Source organism: Chanos chanos, chromosome 5 (genome assembly GCF_902362185.1).
Source record: "Chanos chanos chromosome 5, fChaCha1.1, whole genome shotgun sequence".
Lineage (NCBI taxonomy): Eukaryota > Metazoa > Chordata > Actinopteri > Gonorynchiformes > Chanidae > Chanos > Chanos chanos.
Genome location: NC_044499.1, coordinates 31,686,429 through 31,708,072, shown reverse-complemented (window position 1 = coordinate 31,708,072; position 21,644 = coordinate 31,686,429). Strand labels below are relative to the sequence as shown.

The 21,644-nt window shown below is 43.0% G+C and overlaps 1 protein-coding gene across 1 annotated transcript; it reads right to left on the bottom strand.

The window, feature by feature from the left end:
* Window positions 1-1,263: 1,263 nt before the first annotated feature.
* Window positions 1,264-20,854, bottom strand: lhpp (phospholysine phosphohistidine inorganic pyrophosphate phosphatase). Its single transcript, XM_030775641.1, has 7 exons — window positions 20,724-20,854; window positions 19,885-20,072; window positions 19,202-19,355; window positions 18,276-18,339; window positions 17,915-18,007; window positions 17,589-17,680; window positions 1,264-1,592 (listed from the first exon to the last, which is right to left on the bottom strand). Exons 1-7 carry the CDS (start codon window positions 20,852-20,854, stop codon window positions 1,496-1,498), a joined length of 819 nt encoding a protein of 272 aa, XP_030631501.1. The 3' UTR covers window positions 1,264-1,495.
* Window positions 20,855-21,644: the final 790 nt, after the last annotated feature.

The following is a 21,644-nucleotide window of genomic DNA, read 5'->3' as shown; positions in this document are numbered from 1 at the left end:
AGAGGGTCTGAAGTGTTTGCTGGTTTTCACATTTTAGAAAACAATCGTGCCATTTGTGAAGATGCAAAAGTTTCTGTGTCAGGGAGGGTTTTTCTCCCCCGGTGACAGTCCTGGGTTTTACTAAGTGAAAACCCCCATTCACCAGAGACGGTCGGTGTTCCTGTTGACTGCTCACAGGATAAACACACACATCTGGTTTCCCAAGCCCAAACAACTGTTGACCCAAAAAATAAAAAAAGAAAAGAAACCACATACACATTGGCGGCTGGAGGTCCTGAAATGTCTCTCTTTCATTCTTTGTGATATTTAGCAACCTATGTAACTCTGCCAGTTCTTTGTTTTTCTAGGCTCTTCATTCCTGAACAGCAAAACTGCAGATGCAGTGAGGTGAAGTCATAAGCTTAGGCAGTGTGTATAATGATATTCACACTTTACAAGGCAGTGTTTATCTTTCAGCAGCAAATTCCATTAGCACACTCTGTCCCTGGAGAATCTATGTGTATAGCATGCAGATTAATCAAGACAGTCAGATCTGTAGCATCTACTGACCACTTGGTTAACTATTCGAAGTGTCTGAGGGTTCTTTTGGAAAGAATCCCTTTAGGTTAGACCAATCAAGTCCCCTCAGAACAAGGCTAGGCAACCCTGCTTGAGGGGAGGTGGATCCTGCTGGAATTTGTACCTTATCGTACACAGCTGATTCTGGTATTCAGTGGTACAGCTGGATTAAGACAGGAGGAGAACCTGCACACCTTGTGGCTCTCCAGGACGGGTGTACTGATGTCCCCCTGTGGGTCCTGAGCCCCACTTAATTCACTCAAGACAGGAGAATCTAACTCAACCCTCACTCGAGACAGGAGAATGTAGCTTCACTCAGGACAGGAGAATGTAGCTTCACTCAGGACAGGAGAATTGAACTCAACTTTCAGTTAGGACAGGAGAATCTAACTCAACCGTCACTAAGGACAGGAGAAACTAACTAAATCTTCACTTAGGACAGAAGAATGTAACTCAACCCTCAGTCAGGACAGGAGAATGTAACTCAACAAGGACACATGGATCTGTATACACTTACAGGCTACATTTAAACAAAGTGTGACAATGAAAGACTGCAAAAAGGAGATCGGTTATGGATACTCCACCAATTTTTTTTTTCTTTCAGATATCCTACAATGAGCTACTTTGTATTTCTAATGTATTGTATACGTATGGTATACAGTAATGCTGTCTGTTTTTAAAGCTATGCTTTATGTCTAATGCCTTTCAACAGTTAAACTCTTTCATGTCAATATTCAAAACATTACTGTTTACAGTATTAAAGTGAGGTTTTACCCACTGATCACTTGCAGAGTAATTAACCTAACTATAATACACTATGTTATATGTCTATATAAGGTGCTGATCTGTGTTCAAGTTATTACATGTCTGTTTCAGTTTGCCTACAACACAGTGGTGACTACAGCAGATCTGGGATCGGTTTTAGAAGGCTCCTACGTCACTGGCCACGGTGTTTCAGAATGGCATCCACAGCAGCTGCCAGGTTTTTCACATAGCCGTCGGCAGAGACGGTGGGATGTCTCTCGTCACTTGGCCTGGAGATGGGTACAGGAGTGGGAGGTTAGATTAGAACCAAAACAGAAAGAGCTAAACAACACGATGCAAATTTCGTTGGTTTGTCTAATTTGTTTTTTTGGTTTTTTTAAACTTCTAGGCCTGTCTTACTTTTACTGAAACAAGAAACTCCACAGGTAACCTAGTCTTGATCTGTAGTATGGTTAGAACCATTTTTGGGGCTAGGCAAGGAATTTCTTTGGAATGCAAATGAATTTTGATGATAAGAGATGCCAGCACTGCTTGGCCCAGGGTTAAGGATTGCAATGGGTCAGCAAATTCCAGCGTGAAAAGCTCCCTAAGCTTCTCAAAGGTGTATGAGTACTGCACCAAGAGCCAAAGGTTTGTAGATTCCATGTCAACTGGATCCCATATTGGGCTCCAACGAGTCTATTATGACATCACTCTCCATCATTTTGGTCTCCGTGGGATTGGACAGGAAAAGCTGAGCGTGCGTCAATCACCCAGCCCAGCTAAACAGTCACAGACATCAGTAAACAAGAAGACAGAGTGTGCTGATACTATCGACTTCATTAACCACTCTGTTGACAGCACAGGGGAGAGGTCAGCTAACGCACAGAGCGGAGGAAAATGTTCTGATATGGATTTGTGTGCCATATGGTTTCTTTAGACTATATGAGTGAGCAAAACACGCCACTATTGTGAAAAACCCTGCTGTATTTTACTGTGTCTATGTGTCAAACCTATGTCTGTAGCGTGTGTGTGTGTGTGTGTGTGTGTGTGTAATTGTGCCCCAGGACTGTTACATACTATAGTGTGTATACACAGCAGGTCTCCATCAGAAAAGATACATCAACATATGTGTATATTTCAGAGACAAGCCAAACTGCTAAGCCTGTTAACAACCCCCACCCCACCTCCCTTGACTCCCATTCCAGATTGTTCTTCAGAGCCTCTCTATCACAAAATCAACACATCAGAGAGTTTGACTGCAACAAGGATATTACTCCCCTCAAAAAAGAGAGTTCCAGTAAAAACAGTAGAGGTAAACAGGGGGCCTGTGGGTATGTATGTTTATCGTATGTGATAACTGATGTTCTGAGGGTTTTCCCAAAACCCCCCAAAACTCTGAAGGGCCTCTGGCCGCGGCCCTGTCTGTAAGAGGCCTGGCACGGCTCTCTCTATTGTATAGCCTGCCTGACAGAGGGAGACTGCAGGCTTTAATCAGGTGGCAGAGGAAATGGGATGTGTTTTGGCATGGCACCAAAGTGGGCAACACACGGGGCCTCTTCCCGTCCAATCAGATGAAGAGATTTATGTTAAGATTCTGGTACATTCTGAAAGGCAGCGGGTAGGGAGTATGGCAGTGAACACAGCTACAGGTCCCTGTTCTCATGTGTCTGTGTGTGTTAAGCACTCATTGCCTCACAGAGCAGTTTAATGTGTAGGTATGAGATTGTGTGTGTGAAGTGCTCCTTGTCTTACAGGTGTAGTGGTGAGTTTATGTGTGTGTAACGCTGCCTATCACAGACATCAGTCTACAGCGTTTGTGTGTGTATATGTGTGTTTGTGTGTGATCTGATACAAAGATAAGTACAATACGTGCGTGTCTGTGTCACATGTCAGTGTTTGTCAGTCACCTACAGGGCGTGTGTGCTTATGCAAAACGATCCCTTAAGACCATTAAAGTACTAAGACAAACCCCATTGCGTGTGTGTGTGTGTATGTGTGCGTGTGTGTGTGTGAGTGACAGAGAGAGAGAGAGAGATAGAGAGTCAGTGTCTCTGACATGTCCCACTTTCAACTCCTGTGTTTCTGTGTTTCACATACTGTATGTATGTATGTATGTATGTGTGTGTGTGTGTGTGTGCGTCTGATAGAAAAACCAGATGGAGTGGCTTTGTTTTCCTGAAGTTATTCAATAAAGAGCAACATCATTAGCCTTAGACATCCTGTACCATGGTAAATATTTGAAAGTGGGCAGACAGTAACAGTGAAAAAGAACAGAAAAAGAAAGAGAGACAAACAAAGAGAGAGAAAGAAAGAGAGAGAGAGAGAGAGAATGCATACATACTGTGTGTGCTTACGCTCTCTGTCAGCAGCTTGTGTGGGCGTTATATGAGCTGCTTTGCTAATGGATGGCCTGTTATGTCTCTTTAACTGTATTACTGATTGCCCTCCCTGTCCTGCCCTCAGGGTCTGGCCACAGACACACACACACACACACACACACACAGATACACTCACAGAGCACTCATATCACGTTACCGCATACGGTGAAGAAGAGTCAATCTCACCTCCCTATCCCTCTCTCTCTCTCTTTCTAACCCTCTCTCCCTCTCTCTCTAAATCTGCAGCTCCTTAGTTTGCCTGGTTATGCATGCATGCTTGAGTCAGACTGCATTCATTTTGGCCCCCTTTTCCTCGCTGGCGCATGAATAATTGACGGGTAACCAAGTCAATGTGACCATGCAAAATTCAGCACAAAGCAGCTAGTGTTACCACTGAGGTAATGGCCCCTTGGGTCCTACAGGTCAGTGCAATATCAATACAGAGGAACAGATAGGCCAAACCATCACCCCCCCCCCCCCCCCCCCCCCCCGCTCCCCCACCCGCAACCTCCCCACCCGACATCCCTCCCACCAGTAGCCTTTCAAACCCCGCTGCTCAGTGTCACTGACCAAGTAAACAAAGCCACATTGTCCCTCAGAAAGGTCACTGTCCAGCAGTCTGCTAACAGAACCTCTGGCAAAGTAACCACAGACAGAGAAATAAAGAGACAGACAGAGAGACAGACAGATAGCCCACAGACAGACAGACCAATACATACATAGATGGATGGACAGAGAGCCCATAACACAAATGGATGGATGTACAGACAGACAGATAAACAGAGACAGATGCAGTCATGTGTCTATCTCACAATACCACCGCTGCCCAGACAAACTCATTTAATCCACTGGAGTAACACGTTTGAAATCAGAGGGTCATCCCAGCCTCCTGGATCCCAAAACTCAAATGATTTAACATCCGCTCATGTTTTCACTTACCACCTTAAAACCTAACAAATGCCAATATGTGGTGGATATTTATCTCCCATAATTCCCCTAGAGCTGGAAACATGTGACCTCGTGTCACATAGCTCAGATGTCTGAAGCCGGAGATGAGAGAGAGTCGCGAATGCTCTGCTTTAGGCTGCTGCTGGTTCTGTGACTCCGCGTTTACACAAACACGAGAAGGTGTAGCACACGCTGAGTATCTGTTTTGAGTGTGCGTGCGTAAGTTTGTGCATAAGTGTCAGAGCTGCTTTTGAAAGGAGTGTCCCTCTGTGTGTGTGTATGGGTGTGTAATTATGGACAACAACTAGGTCACACTGTGTCACTGTGCATGCGTGTGTGTGGTGTGTTTGTTTGAGTATACATTCCACCGGAGGCCAGCAGGCCTGATCAGAGGGTGGAGGGAGAAGAAATGTTTGTGCGGGATGCTGATAGGGAAACTAAGCTCCATTTTCATTTACTACTTTCTATGGAGAGGTAGTAAAAGGAAGATGCATTTGTGGTGTCTGTGACCAGTGTGATACATGTACGTTGTAGATGTTTTTGAGCGTTCTTGTGGGGTATTTGTATTCATATTCAATGGTGTCATAATGTGCATAAGGCCATGCATGACGACTCCTGTTGTCTTTTGGTAATCGTCATCGTGGCCTGCTTTATTCTTGATCTGTTCTTCTTCAGACTCTCTACCATGTTAGATAAGTCACCGCGTTAGATAAGTCAGGCCCACCATGCGTAAAGCCCGGGCCCCGGGCCTGATTCTTTTCCTGTCTCTTCGCTGTCTGATGTGCAGCAGGTGGTCCCTCTTCAGCTCTCTCTGACTCTCGCCCAGGGTTTTTGCTTTTCCTGCCCCGGCCTCAGTACACAGTCCCAGTCCCAGCAGCTCAATAACCCTTTTCATACAGTCTACAGAGGAAACTTGGAGTGAACAGCATCGTACCGTGTGCTTTTCCAAACTCCACTCTCTCTGCTTCGCTGCACACAGGCAACTCTTTGGACGCGAGAAAAAACCCAAACTGCTCCCGACAGCCAGCAAAACCGAAGACATGGAGAAAGAGTCCAGCGAGTGTGGCAGGCTTTATACTGGCCCAAAACACGGACGTGTAGCCAAAACACTGACTGAGTTTGGGCCATGCCTTTGGCAGAGAGCGTGAGATCAGACAGAAAGAGCCAGTTCACCAGCAGAGCCATAAATTCCCTAAACTACTCTAGGCCCTGTTGAAACCCCCTCAACACTCATATACACAAGACCAGGGGTATCATTTCAGAGTGACGACAGGTACTAAAATCAGTCAGGAGAAGGAGGGAGGAGACAGCGTCTAATTACTACGATTTCACAGAGTGGTTTTGAATTCTTATGGCTAGGGTGAGAAAAAGCCCCATGTCTGTGTGTGTGTGTGTAAATGTAGGCGTGTGTGTGTGTGTAGGGAAACAAATGGGGGCTTTCATGTGAACACTGGTGCCTACATCATATTCTCTTTATACGGTTTAGAGAGAGGAGGAGAGAGAGAGAGAGCAGGAGAGAGGGGGAGAGAGAGAGAGAGAAAGACAGAGTAATGTCTCTCAATTGGCCGTCCTCAGGCACTACTGCAATTCCGTCAGAGACGCACCAGAGCATTAGCTCAAGGCCTTTTCCTGTCATGTGTGTTTTTGTGTGTGTGTGTGTGTGTGTGTGTGTGTGTATCTGGGTGTGTGTGTGTTTTCTTGGCCTTGAGGGTGAGAATATGATCTCATTCTGACCTCTCTGGGATAAATAAAAGAAGCCAGTGATGAATGGTGTATCATGATCTTCCAAGGGAAGGAAGGAGAGGAAAGGGAGTAAGAAAGAGAGAGAAAGAGACGGAGAGAGAGGGAGCGGGGGGGATTTTTTCCAGCTTATTCTGTGGTTGTTTATATCCTTCTACTTCTGGCTCATGGTATTTATAGAAATGCTAGAAAACACTTAAAACCCCTTCCACTACCCCAAGTACAATAAAAAAAGACCCAAACAACACTACTCACGCTGCTCTAAAAGCCAAGACTACCCCAAGGAGTTTACTATGAAAAACCTGGATCTCTGCCCCAGGAACCAGTCAGTCAGAACTGCACTTTTCTCATCTGTGTATAAAAGTCCCTTTTACAGTGCTTCAGTACGAGCTGAACCACCTCAGCAAACACAGAGCATTGCAAGTATCTGCTACATCACCCTCAAACCATTCTCAACATTCCTGATAATGAACTGGAAGCTTTACAATGAGAGCTATCTTAATGAACAACACGTGTAAAAGTGACTCAAACGGTCATTAGAAGTTAATCGTCACTTTAATGTATTTGTAACTTATTTTCATCTGCCCTGCATAAACAGAAGTGTCAGTTCGATGTGAGCCTGTTGTGTGACTCAGTTGCACAAAGCTTTATGTGGACAGCATGCATCCTGATGAAGCTACCCATTGTGTAGAGGATTAATTTGACTTTTACATACAAGATTGGAAAATGAGTTCAAACAGTTAGGCTTGGGGCCTTCCACGAAGCAACAGAATATGCATTAATTAAGTTTCAGCGGTTACATAATGAGCAAATCTCCTCTTTGTGTGAGACAGTTACCATCTGCCGTCATATTAACACAAACAGACTCAGACACAAATGCACTCACAGCTATTAACACTCTTTGGGGGTGGGGTGGGGGTGGGGGGGCATGACACAGGTGTCAAGATATTGGACGTTCCCAGCCCATCATCCATCCCAAAAAAAAAACTTCATCTCCTTCTTCAATAAAGAACAGGGCTGTAATCATCTTTGTGCTAATCAGTCTGGGCCCCACAGTGACAGGGCAGGATTAAGGCCCCTCCTGTTCCCAGACCCTGCAGTCGCCCCATCCTGGGACACACTCTCCAGCTGCTCTCCCTGCCTGGACACCTCACGTATGACCCACATCTCTCCCTATTCATTAAACTGCAATGTTTTCACTAAGACGCCTCCTAGTCCCTCTCTCTGTGTGAGTGTGTGTGTGTGTATGCTCCTACACATTTTTGTGCATCCAAGCGTGTCAGAGTGTGTGTGTGTGTCTGAGTGAGTGTGCATGCATGTGCGCATGCATGTGTGTGTGTGTGTGTGTGTGTGTATAGATTGAGGCCAGTACTGTAATACTCCCAGCACACAGAGAGGTGGCTGCACAGAGGACTCTCTGTAACAGACACTGGGCTGTGGGCCCACACTCTGCTCCTGGGCCCAGTCGCCCACCTCAGTGGGATGGACAGAGGGTGCCAGGATCCTGCCGAAAAGGTTAAGGGCCTGTAGACTAGTTTTTTAAGGGCCAGCGCGTTGGGTTTCACGCTACCATCTGGAGGTCAGGGGGAAACCACACTCTTTTTCTCCTTTGTTTCATTTTAACAGAAAATTCAAGAGATGTAATACTTCATATTTCATTTTACTGTTTAAAGGGTAGAGAACAAAAACTGTTTAAACTTCTTTCAAAGTCATCAAAAGAGAAAATAACATCTTTCACAGACCACATATGGTTACATTTAAAAAGGGGGAAATTCTTCCCACATACAGGAAGTCTGAGCATCTGATGCTGCTTTAACAGAGGAATATAAACACATTAATGACATCAAAAGTGATTACACATTTAATAAATATTACGAGAATATGTGGTCTTCTCTCTCACACTCTGCCATGAGCACAACTTTTACATGATGAAATCCATCAAACCCCCTGCAGTCATTTGGAAAAAGGAAATCCCTCAGTGGTCAGAGTGCGTCGAAATCCTCCACCCAGATCCTGAACTTCACTGATCTGACCCCTCAGGTCACTATGTCGCTTAGTATTTTTGGTATTTTCCATGATATTTTCAGTCATCCATAAGCAGCCAAAAACCACACAAGGCCAGTGACCATTCTGGGATTAGCATCTTGGGTGCACTGTTCACACAACAAAAATAAGGAGGTGGACCTTTAAATAAATAGGTAATATCTTCAGTGGTAACTGATTTGTCTGTGCTATGTCTGAACATAAGGACCTCCTAACGGAGTTTGTCATTTTGAATATGATACCTCACAATCAAACACGGATGTCGCTATCCTATTGTCTTCTATACCACCACACCCCACTGCCGGTGTGTAAACAACATGCTGTAATACTGCACTGAACGTAAACAAAAATACACACACACACACACACACACACACACACACACACACACACACACACGTCAGTAGTTTCATATAGGTGTGCTAGGTGAATTGTCTCAGCACACAAAATGTGTGTTACACAGAGTAGGTCAAGACAGCTTTAACCATCTCACACACACACATACACCACCCCCCCCCCCCCCCCCCCCCCCCCCCCCAAGCAAGGACATATTTTTGGAACGATGTCAGTGTTACAAAGTGCTGTGCAAAAACCCACTGAAGCAGGTGACTGTGTAACTCGAAAAGATGAGATGAACCACTCAGGAATCCGACATTACCACAGACTAACAGACACTGTTTGTCTGTCTACGAGAGAACAATGTGGTCGTGGAAATAAAAATATTTGGCAATGCATTGAGACACTAAAGTCTACAGGCTAATCCAAACTGCCAATGAGATCTGAGTTGTGTCCCAAAGGCCCTGCAGGAGGTGTGGAAGGATGAGAGTGTCCTGTTTGAAAGTTACTGGGGCATAGGACGACCTCTCTCTCTCGTTTTGCTTTTCCTCTTCATCCGCCCGTCTGCTGCTGTTTCACAAACAAATAGCAAGACCTACACAATGCTGTTATTTTTAGCGCTAATGACGCTATAGGTCTGAGGGCGGAGGAAAAAAAGAGAAAAAAAGGAAGGAATTAAAAAAAAAAAAAAAAACAGAGAGTGCATGGCTCCTTATTCATTTCAAAGAGATTACTTCTAACACAACATGCAGGTGGATGGTGACCCCGGAGAGAGAGAGATATTCTCAACAGCCTGTGACAATGTTCTATACAGTTGGTCTCTGTTAGCATGCTAAGCTAACACCCCTGCAACCAATGGTGGCTGGGCTGACAAACTGAACAATGTAAATTTTGCTTCCTTCCCAAGCGGAGGCTAGAGGCTTTATGACAACACAACTGAGAGAAAATGCTAACGAACAAGCTAGCCAGGAGTTCATGGCACAGACAGCATAGATACGCTGCCAGAAATGCAGTGTGTGCTCATAAAGTACACAACCACACATAATTCCCACTTTTCTTCCAAAATTCCAGTGGACCTTTCATTCAACAAATAGAAAAAAATGCCTCTTCACCAATATTGTGAACAATATCACGTACCATCACACCATCTGTGTCACACATGACCAGTAGCTCATGCTTTGTTAATGATGCATGTATCAGCTAATGTATGTGGCATTAAGCATTGGTTTTGGTTTTGATTGTACAATCCTGTGTAAAACATAACAGGTAACTGATAATAGGTGTTTATCAGTACTTCAGGCAGTTTCAGATAAGATTCATTTTGTTTTTCATTCTCATTAAAATGATGACAAATTAATGCAATGATGTAAAATGCCCTTAAAACTACATAACTTTAATGTGCTTTTAACAGAGGTGTTTTTTTAAAATATTTCAAACATTTTCAAAAACCCCAGACGTGTTTCTAGCCAGTACGATGTCTTCCATATGGTATATTATCTCATTCACGACTGTTTTCTTTTGTCCTCAGAGGAGGTAGGACAAAGAACCATCTTTTCCTGTTAGTCTTTCAGGCAGGACATACAGGAATTTTCACCTGGTTGGGTGAGTCTGTGAAAGTAGTTATTGACGTAGTTATTATTACCTTTCGGATTTCAAGACGTGAATATGCAGTAAATATTTAATTACAAGAGCATGCTCAATACACGTGCATAGGTGAACTTGCTCCTCAAGCCAAACCAAACAGATATTAGTCACCAATCAAGATCTAGTCCAATCAAGAATCATGCAGTATGCTTTTCAGTAACACTCATGTGCAAACAAAGACAACCGCAACAACAAATCCAGTTCTGCCGCTGACGGCTCCTACACAGATGAACACACACTTGCTACTGAAGGTTTTATAATTGACTGGGATTAACTTTCGCAAACAGTAGGTGCTAACAATCTCGAACTGGGTTACCTCCTTTTCCGTTTACCCAAAACAGAGGCTATGAATGCTCCACTAACCGTGAGGTTAAAGATAAAGTTGAAAGAACTTTCAAACACCACCAGTCCTGTTCGAACATGCGAGGCCATTATTACCACATTCTGTGTACCCATCAAATAACAAGTCTGCTCTCTAAGTTTACTCTGCAGGACAAGGAAATGTAAAGAAAACTACACACACCCACACCCACACACATGTTCTCATGTTATGTACATGAAACTGCACCTGCAGATGTGTTTTGTGGAGGAGAACTGGGGTTATGGTTGCAGACTCAATATCGTGGGAGAGGACTGCTCATCTTTCAACAGACAAAAGAGGCCACAAGGTGTGTTTCTGTCTGCGTGCCCTTGACTGAAACACTGTTCTCACAACACAAGAGACCTGTTTACTCAGAGACTTGCTTTCTTAATGATCCTTCATTCTTCTTAAACATACTGAGGAGAGATATCCACTCAATTTGGGCGACCTTGTTGTTGCTTCGTGGAGGCGATGTGCACAGGAAATTTCTTGCGTATCATAAACAATGAGGCTCAGTAAATGCAGAAGCAGAGGAATTTGTTGGTTGGGAGGGAACAGTGTGTCTTTTGATGAACCGATTAAATAATTTAAGATTAAATAAATAGTAATTAAAAAAAACTTTTCAAAACAGAGTTAAGGATTTAGGAGGTTTAACAGTCATTTCCTGAGGACTGTGATCCAGATTCACATTCACACACAAACCGATGGAAACAATCTGAATACAAATCAGAGGAGTCAGCGTCTGGGGTACACCACCAGGCCCATTCACACTTAACCAGATCTGAACATCAACTAACAATATGGCACAGGCTACCAAATGCTACCATTCTTTTTCAGTGGGCTGACTCCTTTAGTCTTTGTTTAGTCTGTCTCTTTATCTGGGGCTTTGAGAAACCCTGTTCTTGTCTGATTCATGCATAGTGTTGATGGAGACAGTTTGGTTTGAAGAGATCAGTAATATAGACATAGTTAAGAAACCATCTCTGACTCTCAGTCTGCAGGGTGTTTAAGCAGGTTACACACGAAGAGCAATTACCAGTACTGTGACACACAGCCCTCAAGGAGGGCCTGCAGCAGGAGCAGGCAGCTGGCTGTTTGTTTATTTTCCTTAGTGGAAGGAACACAACACTATGTCTACAAGTCTACAAAGTTTATAGTTAGAGAGAGAGAGAGAGAGAAAGGGAGAAAGAGAGAGAGAAAGCACAACTATCTTATGTGACATCAGAAGGATAGTTATCCCTGACCTCAGGTCACTTCCTGCTCTTTTCTTCTCTAGAATCTGCATCTGCAAACAGATAAAGGTCCAACATTCGCAACCGCATTGCAACCGGACAGTAGTGAGCCAAATGTGGCCTTTCATGGAATTTGGCTTGAGTTACAGAAGTGGAGCAATGACCAGTCTTTATGGATACATAATGACACTTGCTTACACTTCCGTACCCATTAAAGTCTCTTGGAAGTGAGAGGATATCTCTTCAGTTCAGTGGTTGTGTCCCACATACATTTTCCAGAATTGGCAAGAGTGACTTTCAGTAAATGTGTTTGTGGAGATTCCATTAGTCAGCAAGATAAAGTTTGCTATGGTCTCTGCTACCGCACAGTCAGAATTCAGCAGGGGTTAACCTAACCATTCCCAGACTACTTCTTCTTCTACACAGAGACAAACAGAGTCTTGGTTTGGAGCAGTCTTTTTCGCACACAGTGATGAAGAAAGAAAATGTTACAAAGGTTACCCACCATTTCCCCTGACTTATCAAAAGAAAAAAAAAAAGCTTGTTGTTTGTGCTGTGTAGTGCACAACACTCTTACAGTTGCTGCAATCCATGTCACGTCACTACAGTCAGACAGAGTTCACCATAGGGTAGCAAGTCCTTTCTTAGGAACATATTAAGGAGAGGAGAATCTAAGACTCGAAAGGAAATAAACATTCTGACAGGAACTTGTGATTGGCTTGTGATGCTGTTGGTTGTTTGGGCTCTTATGGAAGGTTCCATTGACCTCACTATCGTTTCACAGCCCAAACCTTTAATCTGTTCTCCTAGGTCCTTTCTCCTTTCATGGAGCTTCAAAGGTTCAAGAGGAAAAGAGGCCCTCAGACACCTGATCTGGAGTCAGTTTCCTCATCTCTAAAGACCAGCGTTCCCTGATATAGCAACAACCTCCAAACTGGACTGTGAACAGTATGTAAGTCTAGTTGCCACCCACACAGCTTCAAAAGCAGGATTCCCTCTGTGGCCTGCTGAGCTAAAAACGGGCCTTTTGAGATAAGAGGAGTAAGACTAGCAGGGAGACAGAACCACACAGGCCTCCACTGAGATCTGAGAGCATATACAAAGCAAAGCAGCCATTACTCATCCATGCAGACTTCCATTCACTTACAGCCAAAATCAGCAAGAGAGTGGTCTTAGTCCTTGCATGGAGGTCAGGATACTAAATGACTTAATGTACTATAATGCTAACTTCTACAGGCTGAGACCACATAGTTGGAGATATAAATAAGATACACAGGGCAAAACAGGCTTTAAAATGCATGACATCTACACGGAGTATAGGATGCCGTGCAGTTGCATGTGCTGTAACTCTTAATCTTTGGCCCGTGTTATCATTCGGGAAACTGGTCAATTCCCATGCACTTGATCAACATCTGCACTCAGGCCTCCAAAAAAAAAAAAGTAGGCCAATTTTCTGCACCTTTTATGTGTGTGTGTGTGTGTGTGTGTGTGGGGGGGGGGGGGGGGGGGGGGGGGGGGGGGGTGGTCTGATGCATAAAAACGTGGTTTACATTACCACAAGAGTGTCTCTTGAGGCCTTGCCTTTTGGTTGAGCCATTTCCATTTTCCCCAGCTATGGGAGAGTTGCGTCGTAGTAATCGGCTACACCCTCCTATTAGGGAGCCTCAGAGTCCGCACGGCAATTAGTGGGGACTTTTTGTTTTGGCCTCCCCTGAACAAGTCATAATCTCAATGTATCATCAGGGCAGACTACACGCACACGTTGACATTAGAAGGGTGTGCACACTAGATGTTATTGACTGCAATTCATCATGGAGCCAAGACACTCATCTGTCCAGAGACCCGACCGATATGATGTATCCAATGGTTAATGTCAATCAAAAGAGGGCCATGTAAATGTACCAGGGAGATATGCTACTACATATAGTATGCCTCTTGCTGTTATATTGTGTATACATGTATATATGGGGGTGAGGACTTGGTTTTCTTGATATTTCTTAACATAGCAGCACTGTCTGAGGCATGATCTGCTGATGTTGAATAAGCAGTGAGCAACCACTTGCCACAAAACTTGTGATTCACAGAAGGATATGATCTTGTACTAATTCTTTTGTAGCTATGGCTTGTTCTTTGCAGTCTTTCTCTCTTGCATCATCACACCTGTCACTGTGCACTGGTAATCTGTGAAGACTGAGAATATTAGAGCAATACACTTTTGCAACTGTGGTGATATCTGAGTTTCATCATGTTCTATGCCAGTGTTACAAACTGTGACTTTTATAGTGTGGGGATGTCATGCAACATTGCTTTTAGTGCCAATTTCTTTGATTGTGTTGTGGGTGTCAAAGTTTGTCTGCGTTGTGTTTGACACATCAGCATCTTGTTAAAAAAATAAAGAAAGAAAGAAACTAGAACGAAAAAAAGAAAGAAAAAGAAAAACACATTTTCTTCCTTTCTTCCTCATTACAGTTCTCACCCTCAGTATTTGGCTTTGAAGCCTAAACCCCACAAGACCTTATGAGAAGTAAAGAGGCCTGCACAGCATCTGGTTAGCACAGAAACAGCTGTGCCCCCCCCCCCCCAAACTATCTCTGTGGCTCAACGCTACGCCTGTTTCATGGGACATGCACTCCTAAACAATGCTAAATCTTCCCCCCCGTCCGTTCCAAAGGCTTTCTTCACACAAACACTGTCACTCTCAAGCCTATAAGTTTATTTTAGAGGGAAACGATTATATGGCGTATATGATTAACTGTACTTATAATATCAACAGAGAGAAGTATGCATGCTGTGTTATGTGAATGAGGACATCATAGTGAAACGGTGAATGGAAACTGACTGTGCTGACACCAGAGGAAAGATAGTGCGAAACTTGGGCGGCTGACAGCACATTAACACATCTGAGTGTAAGGCGAAGTGACACGCACTTGGTTCTGTTTAATGGAAACAGGGAAGAGAACATTTTAACCTCAGAAACTCTTGCAGTAACAAAACTATCTAAACTGCCTGTGAATAATCACATTTTTTTCCCCAGAATTTTGTTAACTATTAATCGTGTTGGCATCAGAAAGATGAGGTTAAAGTCACACACACACACACACACACCTCACTTATAGCACTTTCCTTACAGTATGTGAGGCTTGTTAAATGTGAATTTATTTTTCATATGCAGAACATTGCACTTCAGGAAACACATGGTTGCATTTATACAGTCCATCCATTCTGTGCGGTACAGGAGAACATGTCATGCATAGAACTTTTTGGAATACTCCACATCTGAGAGCAAGCAAAGTGCTGTGTGCAGTGTGGTGTGTGTGTGTGTGTGTGTGTGTGTATGTGTTTTTGGGCCTGCCATAATGTTCCCACCTACAGACACCAGGACATTGTCAACTGTGTCAAACTGCATGCAATCCAAGAACCTCACTCTCTCATGCTAGTATATCATAATGCACATAGATCTGTTTAGTGAAAGTCAAAGCTTTACATCCATATACATACACACACACGCACACGCACACACACACAAGAATAGTGTCCTCATACAACATCCAACACAATAGTCTTGTCCCTTGTGTTGAAGTAATGCGAGCATTCATAGGATAACTCAGGAGTAGCCTTTTGGTGAATGCCAACCATCTGTATGACTGGTAAAACTACTCATATGATCATGTTTGATCGTTGTCTCTTTTTTTTATATCACAAACTTGATTTTTAAAATGACGGGACCATGTAGTCTTACAGCCTGATCAGTCTCACTGAGACACAGGCCAAGGTGACTCCCTGATAACAGCCTGTTGTTGAAAATACAGGATCTTTTAAAAATAAGGGCCTTTTTAAACATCTTCACAAAACGGAGTTTCCTTGAGAGAATTCTGCCACAGGCGAATACCCTTGGCCTCACAGGAGCAGTCTGTTTCACATTCATCAGAAATATAGAACGTTAGAGCAAGAGCTGATTTTATTCATACAGAAATGCTTTCAGAGCTAACCCCTGATCTTCACGCATCAGCTTTCATTAGTTATCGTTTAAAGACAGACTTGCCAATTCATTTACATGCACAGATGTTGTTGTTTGTTCTTGCGAAACCAGTAGCAAGGCCAGTGATTAGTGTGGTAATTTGTCACGCTCCAGTTAATGATCATAATAATGTTTTAGCACAAGCTAAGAATTCACTGGCTAAAATCTTTGGTAACTCTATACACTAATGTCACCTTTGATTTCTGACCCCTCTGATTGTAGGTTACTTTTCATACTAGAACCAAATAAGTGAAACCAAACTTTGGGTAAAGGTCTTACTAAGTGGGATGTGATTGGATGAGAACGGAATGAGAGGAATGTAATAGGGTAAGAGAAGAGTAGGATGTCCTGTTTGCTCTGCCTTGAAAAAAAGTCAGAATAGATACAAACATGGACAGATGAACACACACAGACACAAACGTGTGTGCACACACACACATACTACACAAACGCATGTGCGCGCACACACATACACACAGACACACACAGCACGGTGAGTTGATGGTAACATGAACAAAATATGTCATTTGTTTTTACCCTGTTGTTGCTGACTTCACCATGGGAATTTCCAGGAAAAAATGGACAATGCGGGTGACTCAATGTCATGCGTGTGTGTGTGTGTGTGTGTGTGCGTGTGAGCAACCACAGCAGAGAAACAGCTCTAAAAGTAGTGTAGGTTACTGTAAGCAGTGTGAAAGAAGCCTGAATTGTTTCAGTTTCTACTTACCGTCAACGTGACCCTGATTGGCATTACTGTGTGGTCTGAAGATGCCGTAATGATACAGCTTACAACCAGGTCAGTGTGAGTCTGGGTCATTAACTCTCCTTTGTTTTTGGACCAGTTGGCCTTTTCAATGAAACCTTGCCCCCACATCCCCCTGCCTCTCAAACATCCATAACAACAGAGTGACTAACACTTACAAAATCACTCTCTCCCTGGATTTATCAAACTCTGTCTCTCTCCCTCACTCAGTCACACACACACACACACACACACACACACACGTAGACACTGCGACCAAAGACCAAAGTATAAAACCTGCTCATATTAAACACCTTTATAGCTATCCTTCCCATTCCTCTTATTCTTTCACTTTCTTTCGCTCATGTATTCTTCCTCTTCACAGCTCTTCTGCTTTGCCATCACTCTTTGCTTCTCAAATTCTTCCTCATATGTTATATACATCTGCATGTGCGTATATGCACAAAAAAAAAAAATAGGGTATAAACTGGAAAAACTTTTGTTGAAGTTCTAATCATAAAACATTGACTTTATGGCTAGCGTTCATTTTCCTTCTATTCTTACACTCATTCTCCTCAACACCCCCAGTCCCTTTGTATCACTCTCTCTATTAAAATTATTCTAGAATAATTACACAGCATATGCATATTAGAGTTTAAATCTAAAAGAACAGGAAGTCAAGGCCTTAATATGCTGAAACTTTCTAGCTGAAATATGATTCAAGTTCAATACTTTAGCGCCATCTGCTGGCCCCAAGTGGACATTGTGGACATTTTTATTCCAACAGAATCCTGGACATAAAACTTGCTTAGCTTGTTCGTGTACACATATTCACACTGACCTGTACTTTCCCGTCCTCACTTGTAAACCCTTCATGCCACACTGCTGAGCACCTCCGACATCATTAACCAGGTCATCACCTATCATAAGAGCCTGGGAACAGGGAGAGAGAGAGAGAGAGAGAAAGAATTCTATTGACTGTGGCTGTGAGACAAGACAAAAACTTTGGTATGTAAACTATCTGTACATCAGATCCAAATAGTATTTTTTTGTTTTTTTACTATGGGAAACCAATTTGTCTTATCCCACTTAGAAGCAGTGATTTCAAAATCTATCTATCTATCTACCTACCTACCTATCTATCTATTATGGGTTTTGACCTTTTACCTCATGAGGCTGGATGCCAATATCAGTCAGAACACTCTGGAAGAACATGGGTGCTGGTTTCCCCACGACCTCTGCCTCAATATCACAGGCATACTAAAAATAAACAAGAAGCAATTCAAATGCCCATGTAAGGATTATACAGTAATACTCCCTCAGGAATTTCAGATTCACAGAGATGACTAGCACCAGACCGGAGACAAGTCAACACACACTTTTTTTTTTTTTTTTTTTACCAGTGAACTCTGACACACCATTTAAAAACTTAAGCTTCTCAGACACTCCCTAGTTCTTCATAAAAAGACATTTTAGGCAATACTGGTATGAGTAGTGACATGTAGACACACAGGAGGCAAGTCAGTACCTCCAGGGCCTTCATGAAGACTCCAACGTCCAGCTTCAGACCATCTGTCTCCTTATAGTAACGCCTAGAGACACCATCAAGGACTTAATGTAGACAATAAAAGCAAGACAGTTCAGTACTAACATGCTGGCATATTGTGTTAGCTGATAAAATAACCATTGCAACAGTTTGTTACATTCATTCTTGCAAAGTGACGCTACTCATTAGATTAAAGATTAAATCTCTGAGATTACACACACAGACACGCTGTGAACAGTGAGCAGTGAATTTGACCTCTGAATTGAACCCATCCATAAACACCAGTAGAGAGCACACACAACCACTAGGTGCAGGAGCAGTGGGCAGCACACCTGCGCCCGGGGGGCAGTTGGGAGTTAAGTGCCTTGCCCAAGGACCGTTCGGTCACAAGCCCGCTTCTCTAACCATTAGGCCACAGGCTGCCCAATTTGTAAGGTATCTCAACATAAAAGAATGGTCTCAGTAACTGAGATAAAAAAAAATCTTGCAAAACAGCTCTGCTGTATGGTTTTTGTAAGAGTCATGTAACCACAGGACAGTCTCATGACACTGTAAACGTATAAGAGGAGCAGTATGAGGACATACTTGGGTAAAATGGGTGATAGTATTGAGGCTCTCAAGGCTATGTCATGATAAATGAATGAGCTTTTTCACCCTCTTCAGTGGCATGGTACCTCAAGACTCAACAGTAAACTACAAAAAAATATCCTTGAGTGTGGATCAGAGGAACTGATAACAAGGTCTTGTGCTAAAAAAAATGATGCGTGGTTTCTTGGTACATTCCAAACAGTATTACAGATGCATCTTTAACATACATTTATACCATTAATACATATCTTTCTTTTAACGGTCTATGGTATGGAAAGATTCTGCTGAATTTTGATTGGTTTAAACTGAACTCTACCCACCCTCTGCCCAGTGAGAAGAGCACAGGTTTCTCCAGGCCGATGAGCAAACGAAATGCGTCATTCAGGTTCTGATAAGAGAAATTTTCAGCAGCATCACCAATGACCACACAGTTTGGGTTAGTTTTATCCACGCCTTCAAACTCAGGGATCACATCTGCGGTGAGGACATACAATTACACAATCACTTAGCAAACACAACCATTACAAACTGGACTCCAATGGACCACCACTTAAATGCACTGAATATTTGCATTTTAAAGGCTGGACAGAGCCATTTCAAGACAAGTGCTACAACTATACCAATGACTGAGTTTACAAAGTCACAGACAAAGTTAATAGTCTGAACCAAATGCACAAATATGACTTTTATAGGCTATTGTTCTATCTAAGGATCTAAGGATCGATCCACAGAAATGCTTCTGATCATTTACTTTTAGGTAGCCACCCCCATGAAGATGAACATGTATGAATGACAGGTCATGAGGGGGCAAAGCATTTTAAAAGTTTTGCACAGGGGCCTACACATGCACAAGGCCATATGGCTGTCTCATCTAGATTATTTACAGGAGTAATTCTGCTGGTGTGCTTATAACGGCTTCTCAAATTCCATCTCAATGAGACCCACAATTCCAATGAGAAGGTTACGCGCGCACACCATTTGGGCCGGCCCCCTGGTCACGTACCATCATGAACTAGCAGGTGCGGGCGCAGGCCGCGTTCTTTGAGGATAGCAACTGCGGCCGGGGCGGGAGAGAAGACCTCGTTGACGGAGATGTCGAAGCCCATTCGCCGCAGTTTAGCCACAAACTTTTCTCGTGTAGCCTGTGTTTCATTGGTGCAGAAACGCAGCTGCAGGTCTGACGCTTTTAGCCTTTACAGAGATAAAACATTGCTTGAGCCACCTGACATATCAACTCAGGCAATACAATTTCACATACAGGCATAAGTGTTGAGCCCAACTTTACTGAGCTACTACTGACATAGTACATACTTGTACTAAATACTGTAAATTGTGCAAACGATATGAAGACTCAGTTTTTCAATTTTATGCCGTTCTGACATTACAACTAACGGCTACTATTCAATAGGCTACAAAAACAATATGTTTTTAAGGTCACAGACGTATTTAAGCGGGTGTGAGCACTACATGGACAGGTGCTCAGGTTGTTTTCCTGGTGCCCAAATTTAGCACAGATCGTGTGATCGACATGCCACACGCCAAAATTCTTGACTAGACAGAAGAAATTGCGCTGGCTTGTGCCAAGTGTTTATGAGAAGTGCACAACCATTGCAGAAGGAATCGTTCCGTGTTATTACTTAAAAACGCATGCTTCTCAAGAATGCCACTTTGAGGAAGACTACTGCCTATAAGGCGACAAAGGCCGGGGTCAAGATGACACTGTATAACACCTCTGCAAAACTTTACTCATTATTCAAATAACCCCGGAACAGTGTCATGCCACTCCATTAGATCGATATGAAAAGGCTGTGCCGGTGATTTACACTGAACTAAAAACTTAACCTCTTCACTGCTTCGACAGAGCCGTCTATCGGAACACCTCCTCCTTCGCCACTGTCATACAACACACCACACATATCCAGAATAACTCCTTTAAGACTTTTAACACAGCCCGTCCACTTGTCCTCGGCCATTGTACTGTGTTGAACTATGCATGCGCAAGCCAAAGCGTCCATGGGACATGTAGTCCACTTCACTGGATGTATGTACGTACGTGAGTACGTGTGTGTGTGTGAGAGAGAGAATGCTACGTTCGCAGAGCGACTTTCTCAGAAAATTAATCTTTACGGTTATTTCATAAATAGCGAACAAAAGACTTTCTTTTGTAGTTCTTCTTGAGATATATTGGTATGATAACGTGATATTCCTTTGTGGTCTGGCGTGTTATTTACAACATGAATAAATCAAATAAACCATTCAGCACTACATAGCTTAGCTGTGACCTGACAGGTTTTTAATGCGTGTATCTCGTGCCAGAATAGTCCTCCTATCTTTGTAAAAGTTCTGGTCATCGTAGAACAGTATGCAAGGCAATCAGTCAAAACGATTCTATTGTCTATGTCAGTGTCACGGGTGCTAGGCATCTATGCTACGCAGCAAACGTTTTGAACACGTATGTTTTACATCCTGGGGGGTATTCCAGAAAGCGGGTTTAGTTAAAACTGAGTTAGTTAACTCAGAGTAAGTAGTAAAACTCCTAATAGAAGAGCCCTATGGCTTCATTCTCCTAGTAAAACAAAGTCATGGGACTCTTCTATTAGGAGGTGTACTACTTGTTCTGAGTTAATTAACTCAGAGTTTTCACTAAACTCGCTTCTTGGAATACCCTCCTGATGTGACATTTACTGAATTTTCAACATTTTCGAAGCGTGTTGTCACAACCAGTTACAAAACAGTTCTATCTTTATGCGACAACAGGAATAT

Coding starts and splice junctions, on each gene's coding strand:
- lhpp (XM_030775641.1), bottom strand. CDS start 20,854: ATGGCCGAGGACAAGTGGACGGGCTGTGTTAAAAGTCTTAAAGGAGTT. Junction 19,356..19,884: donor GCACCTGCTAGTTCATGATG/GTACGTGACCAG, acceptor TCCTCACCGCAG/ATGTGATCCCTGAGTTTGAA. Junction 18,008..18,275: donor TCTTCATGAAGGCCCTGGAG/GTACTGACTTGC, acceptor GTTTATTTTTAG/TATGCCTGTGATATTGAGGC.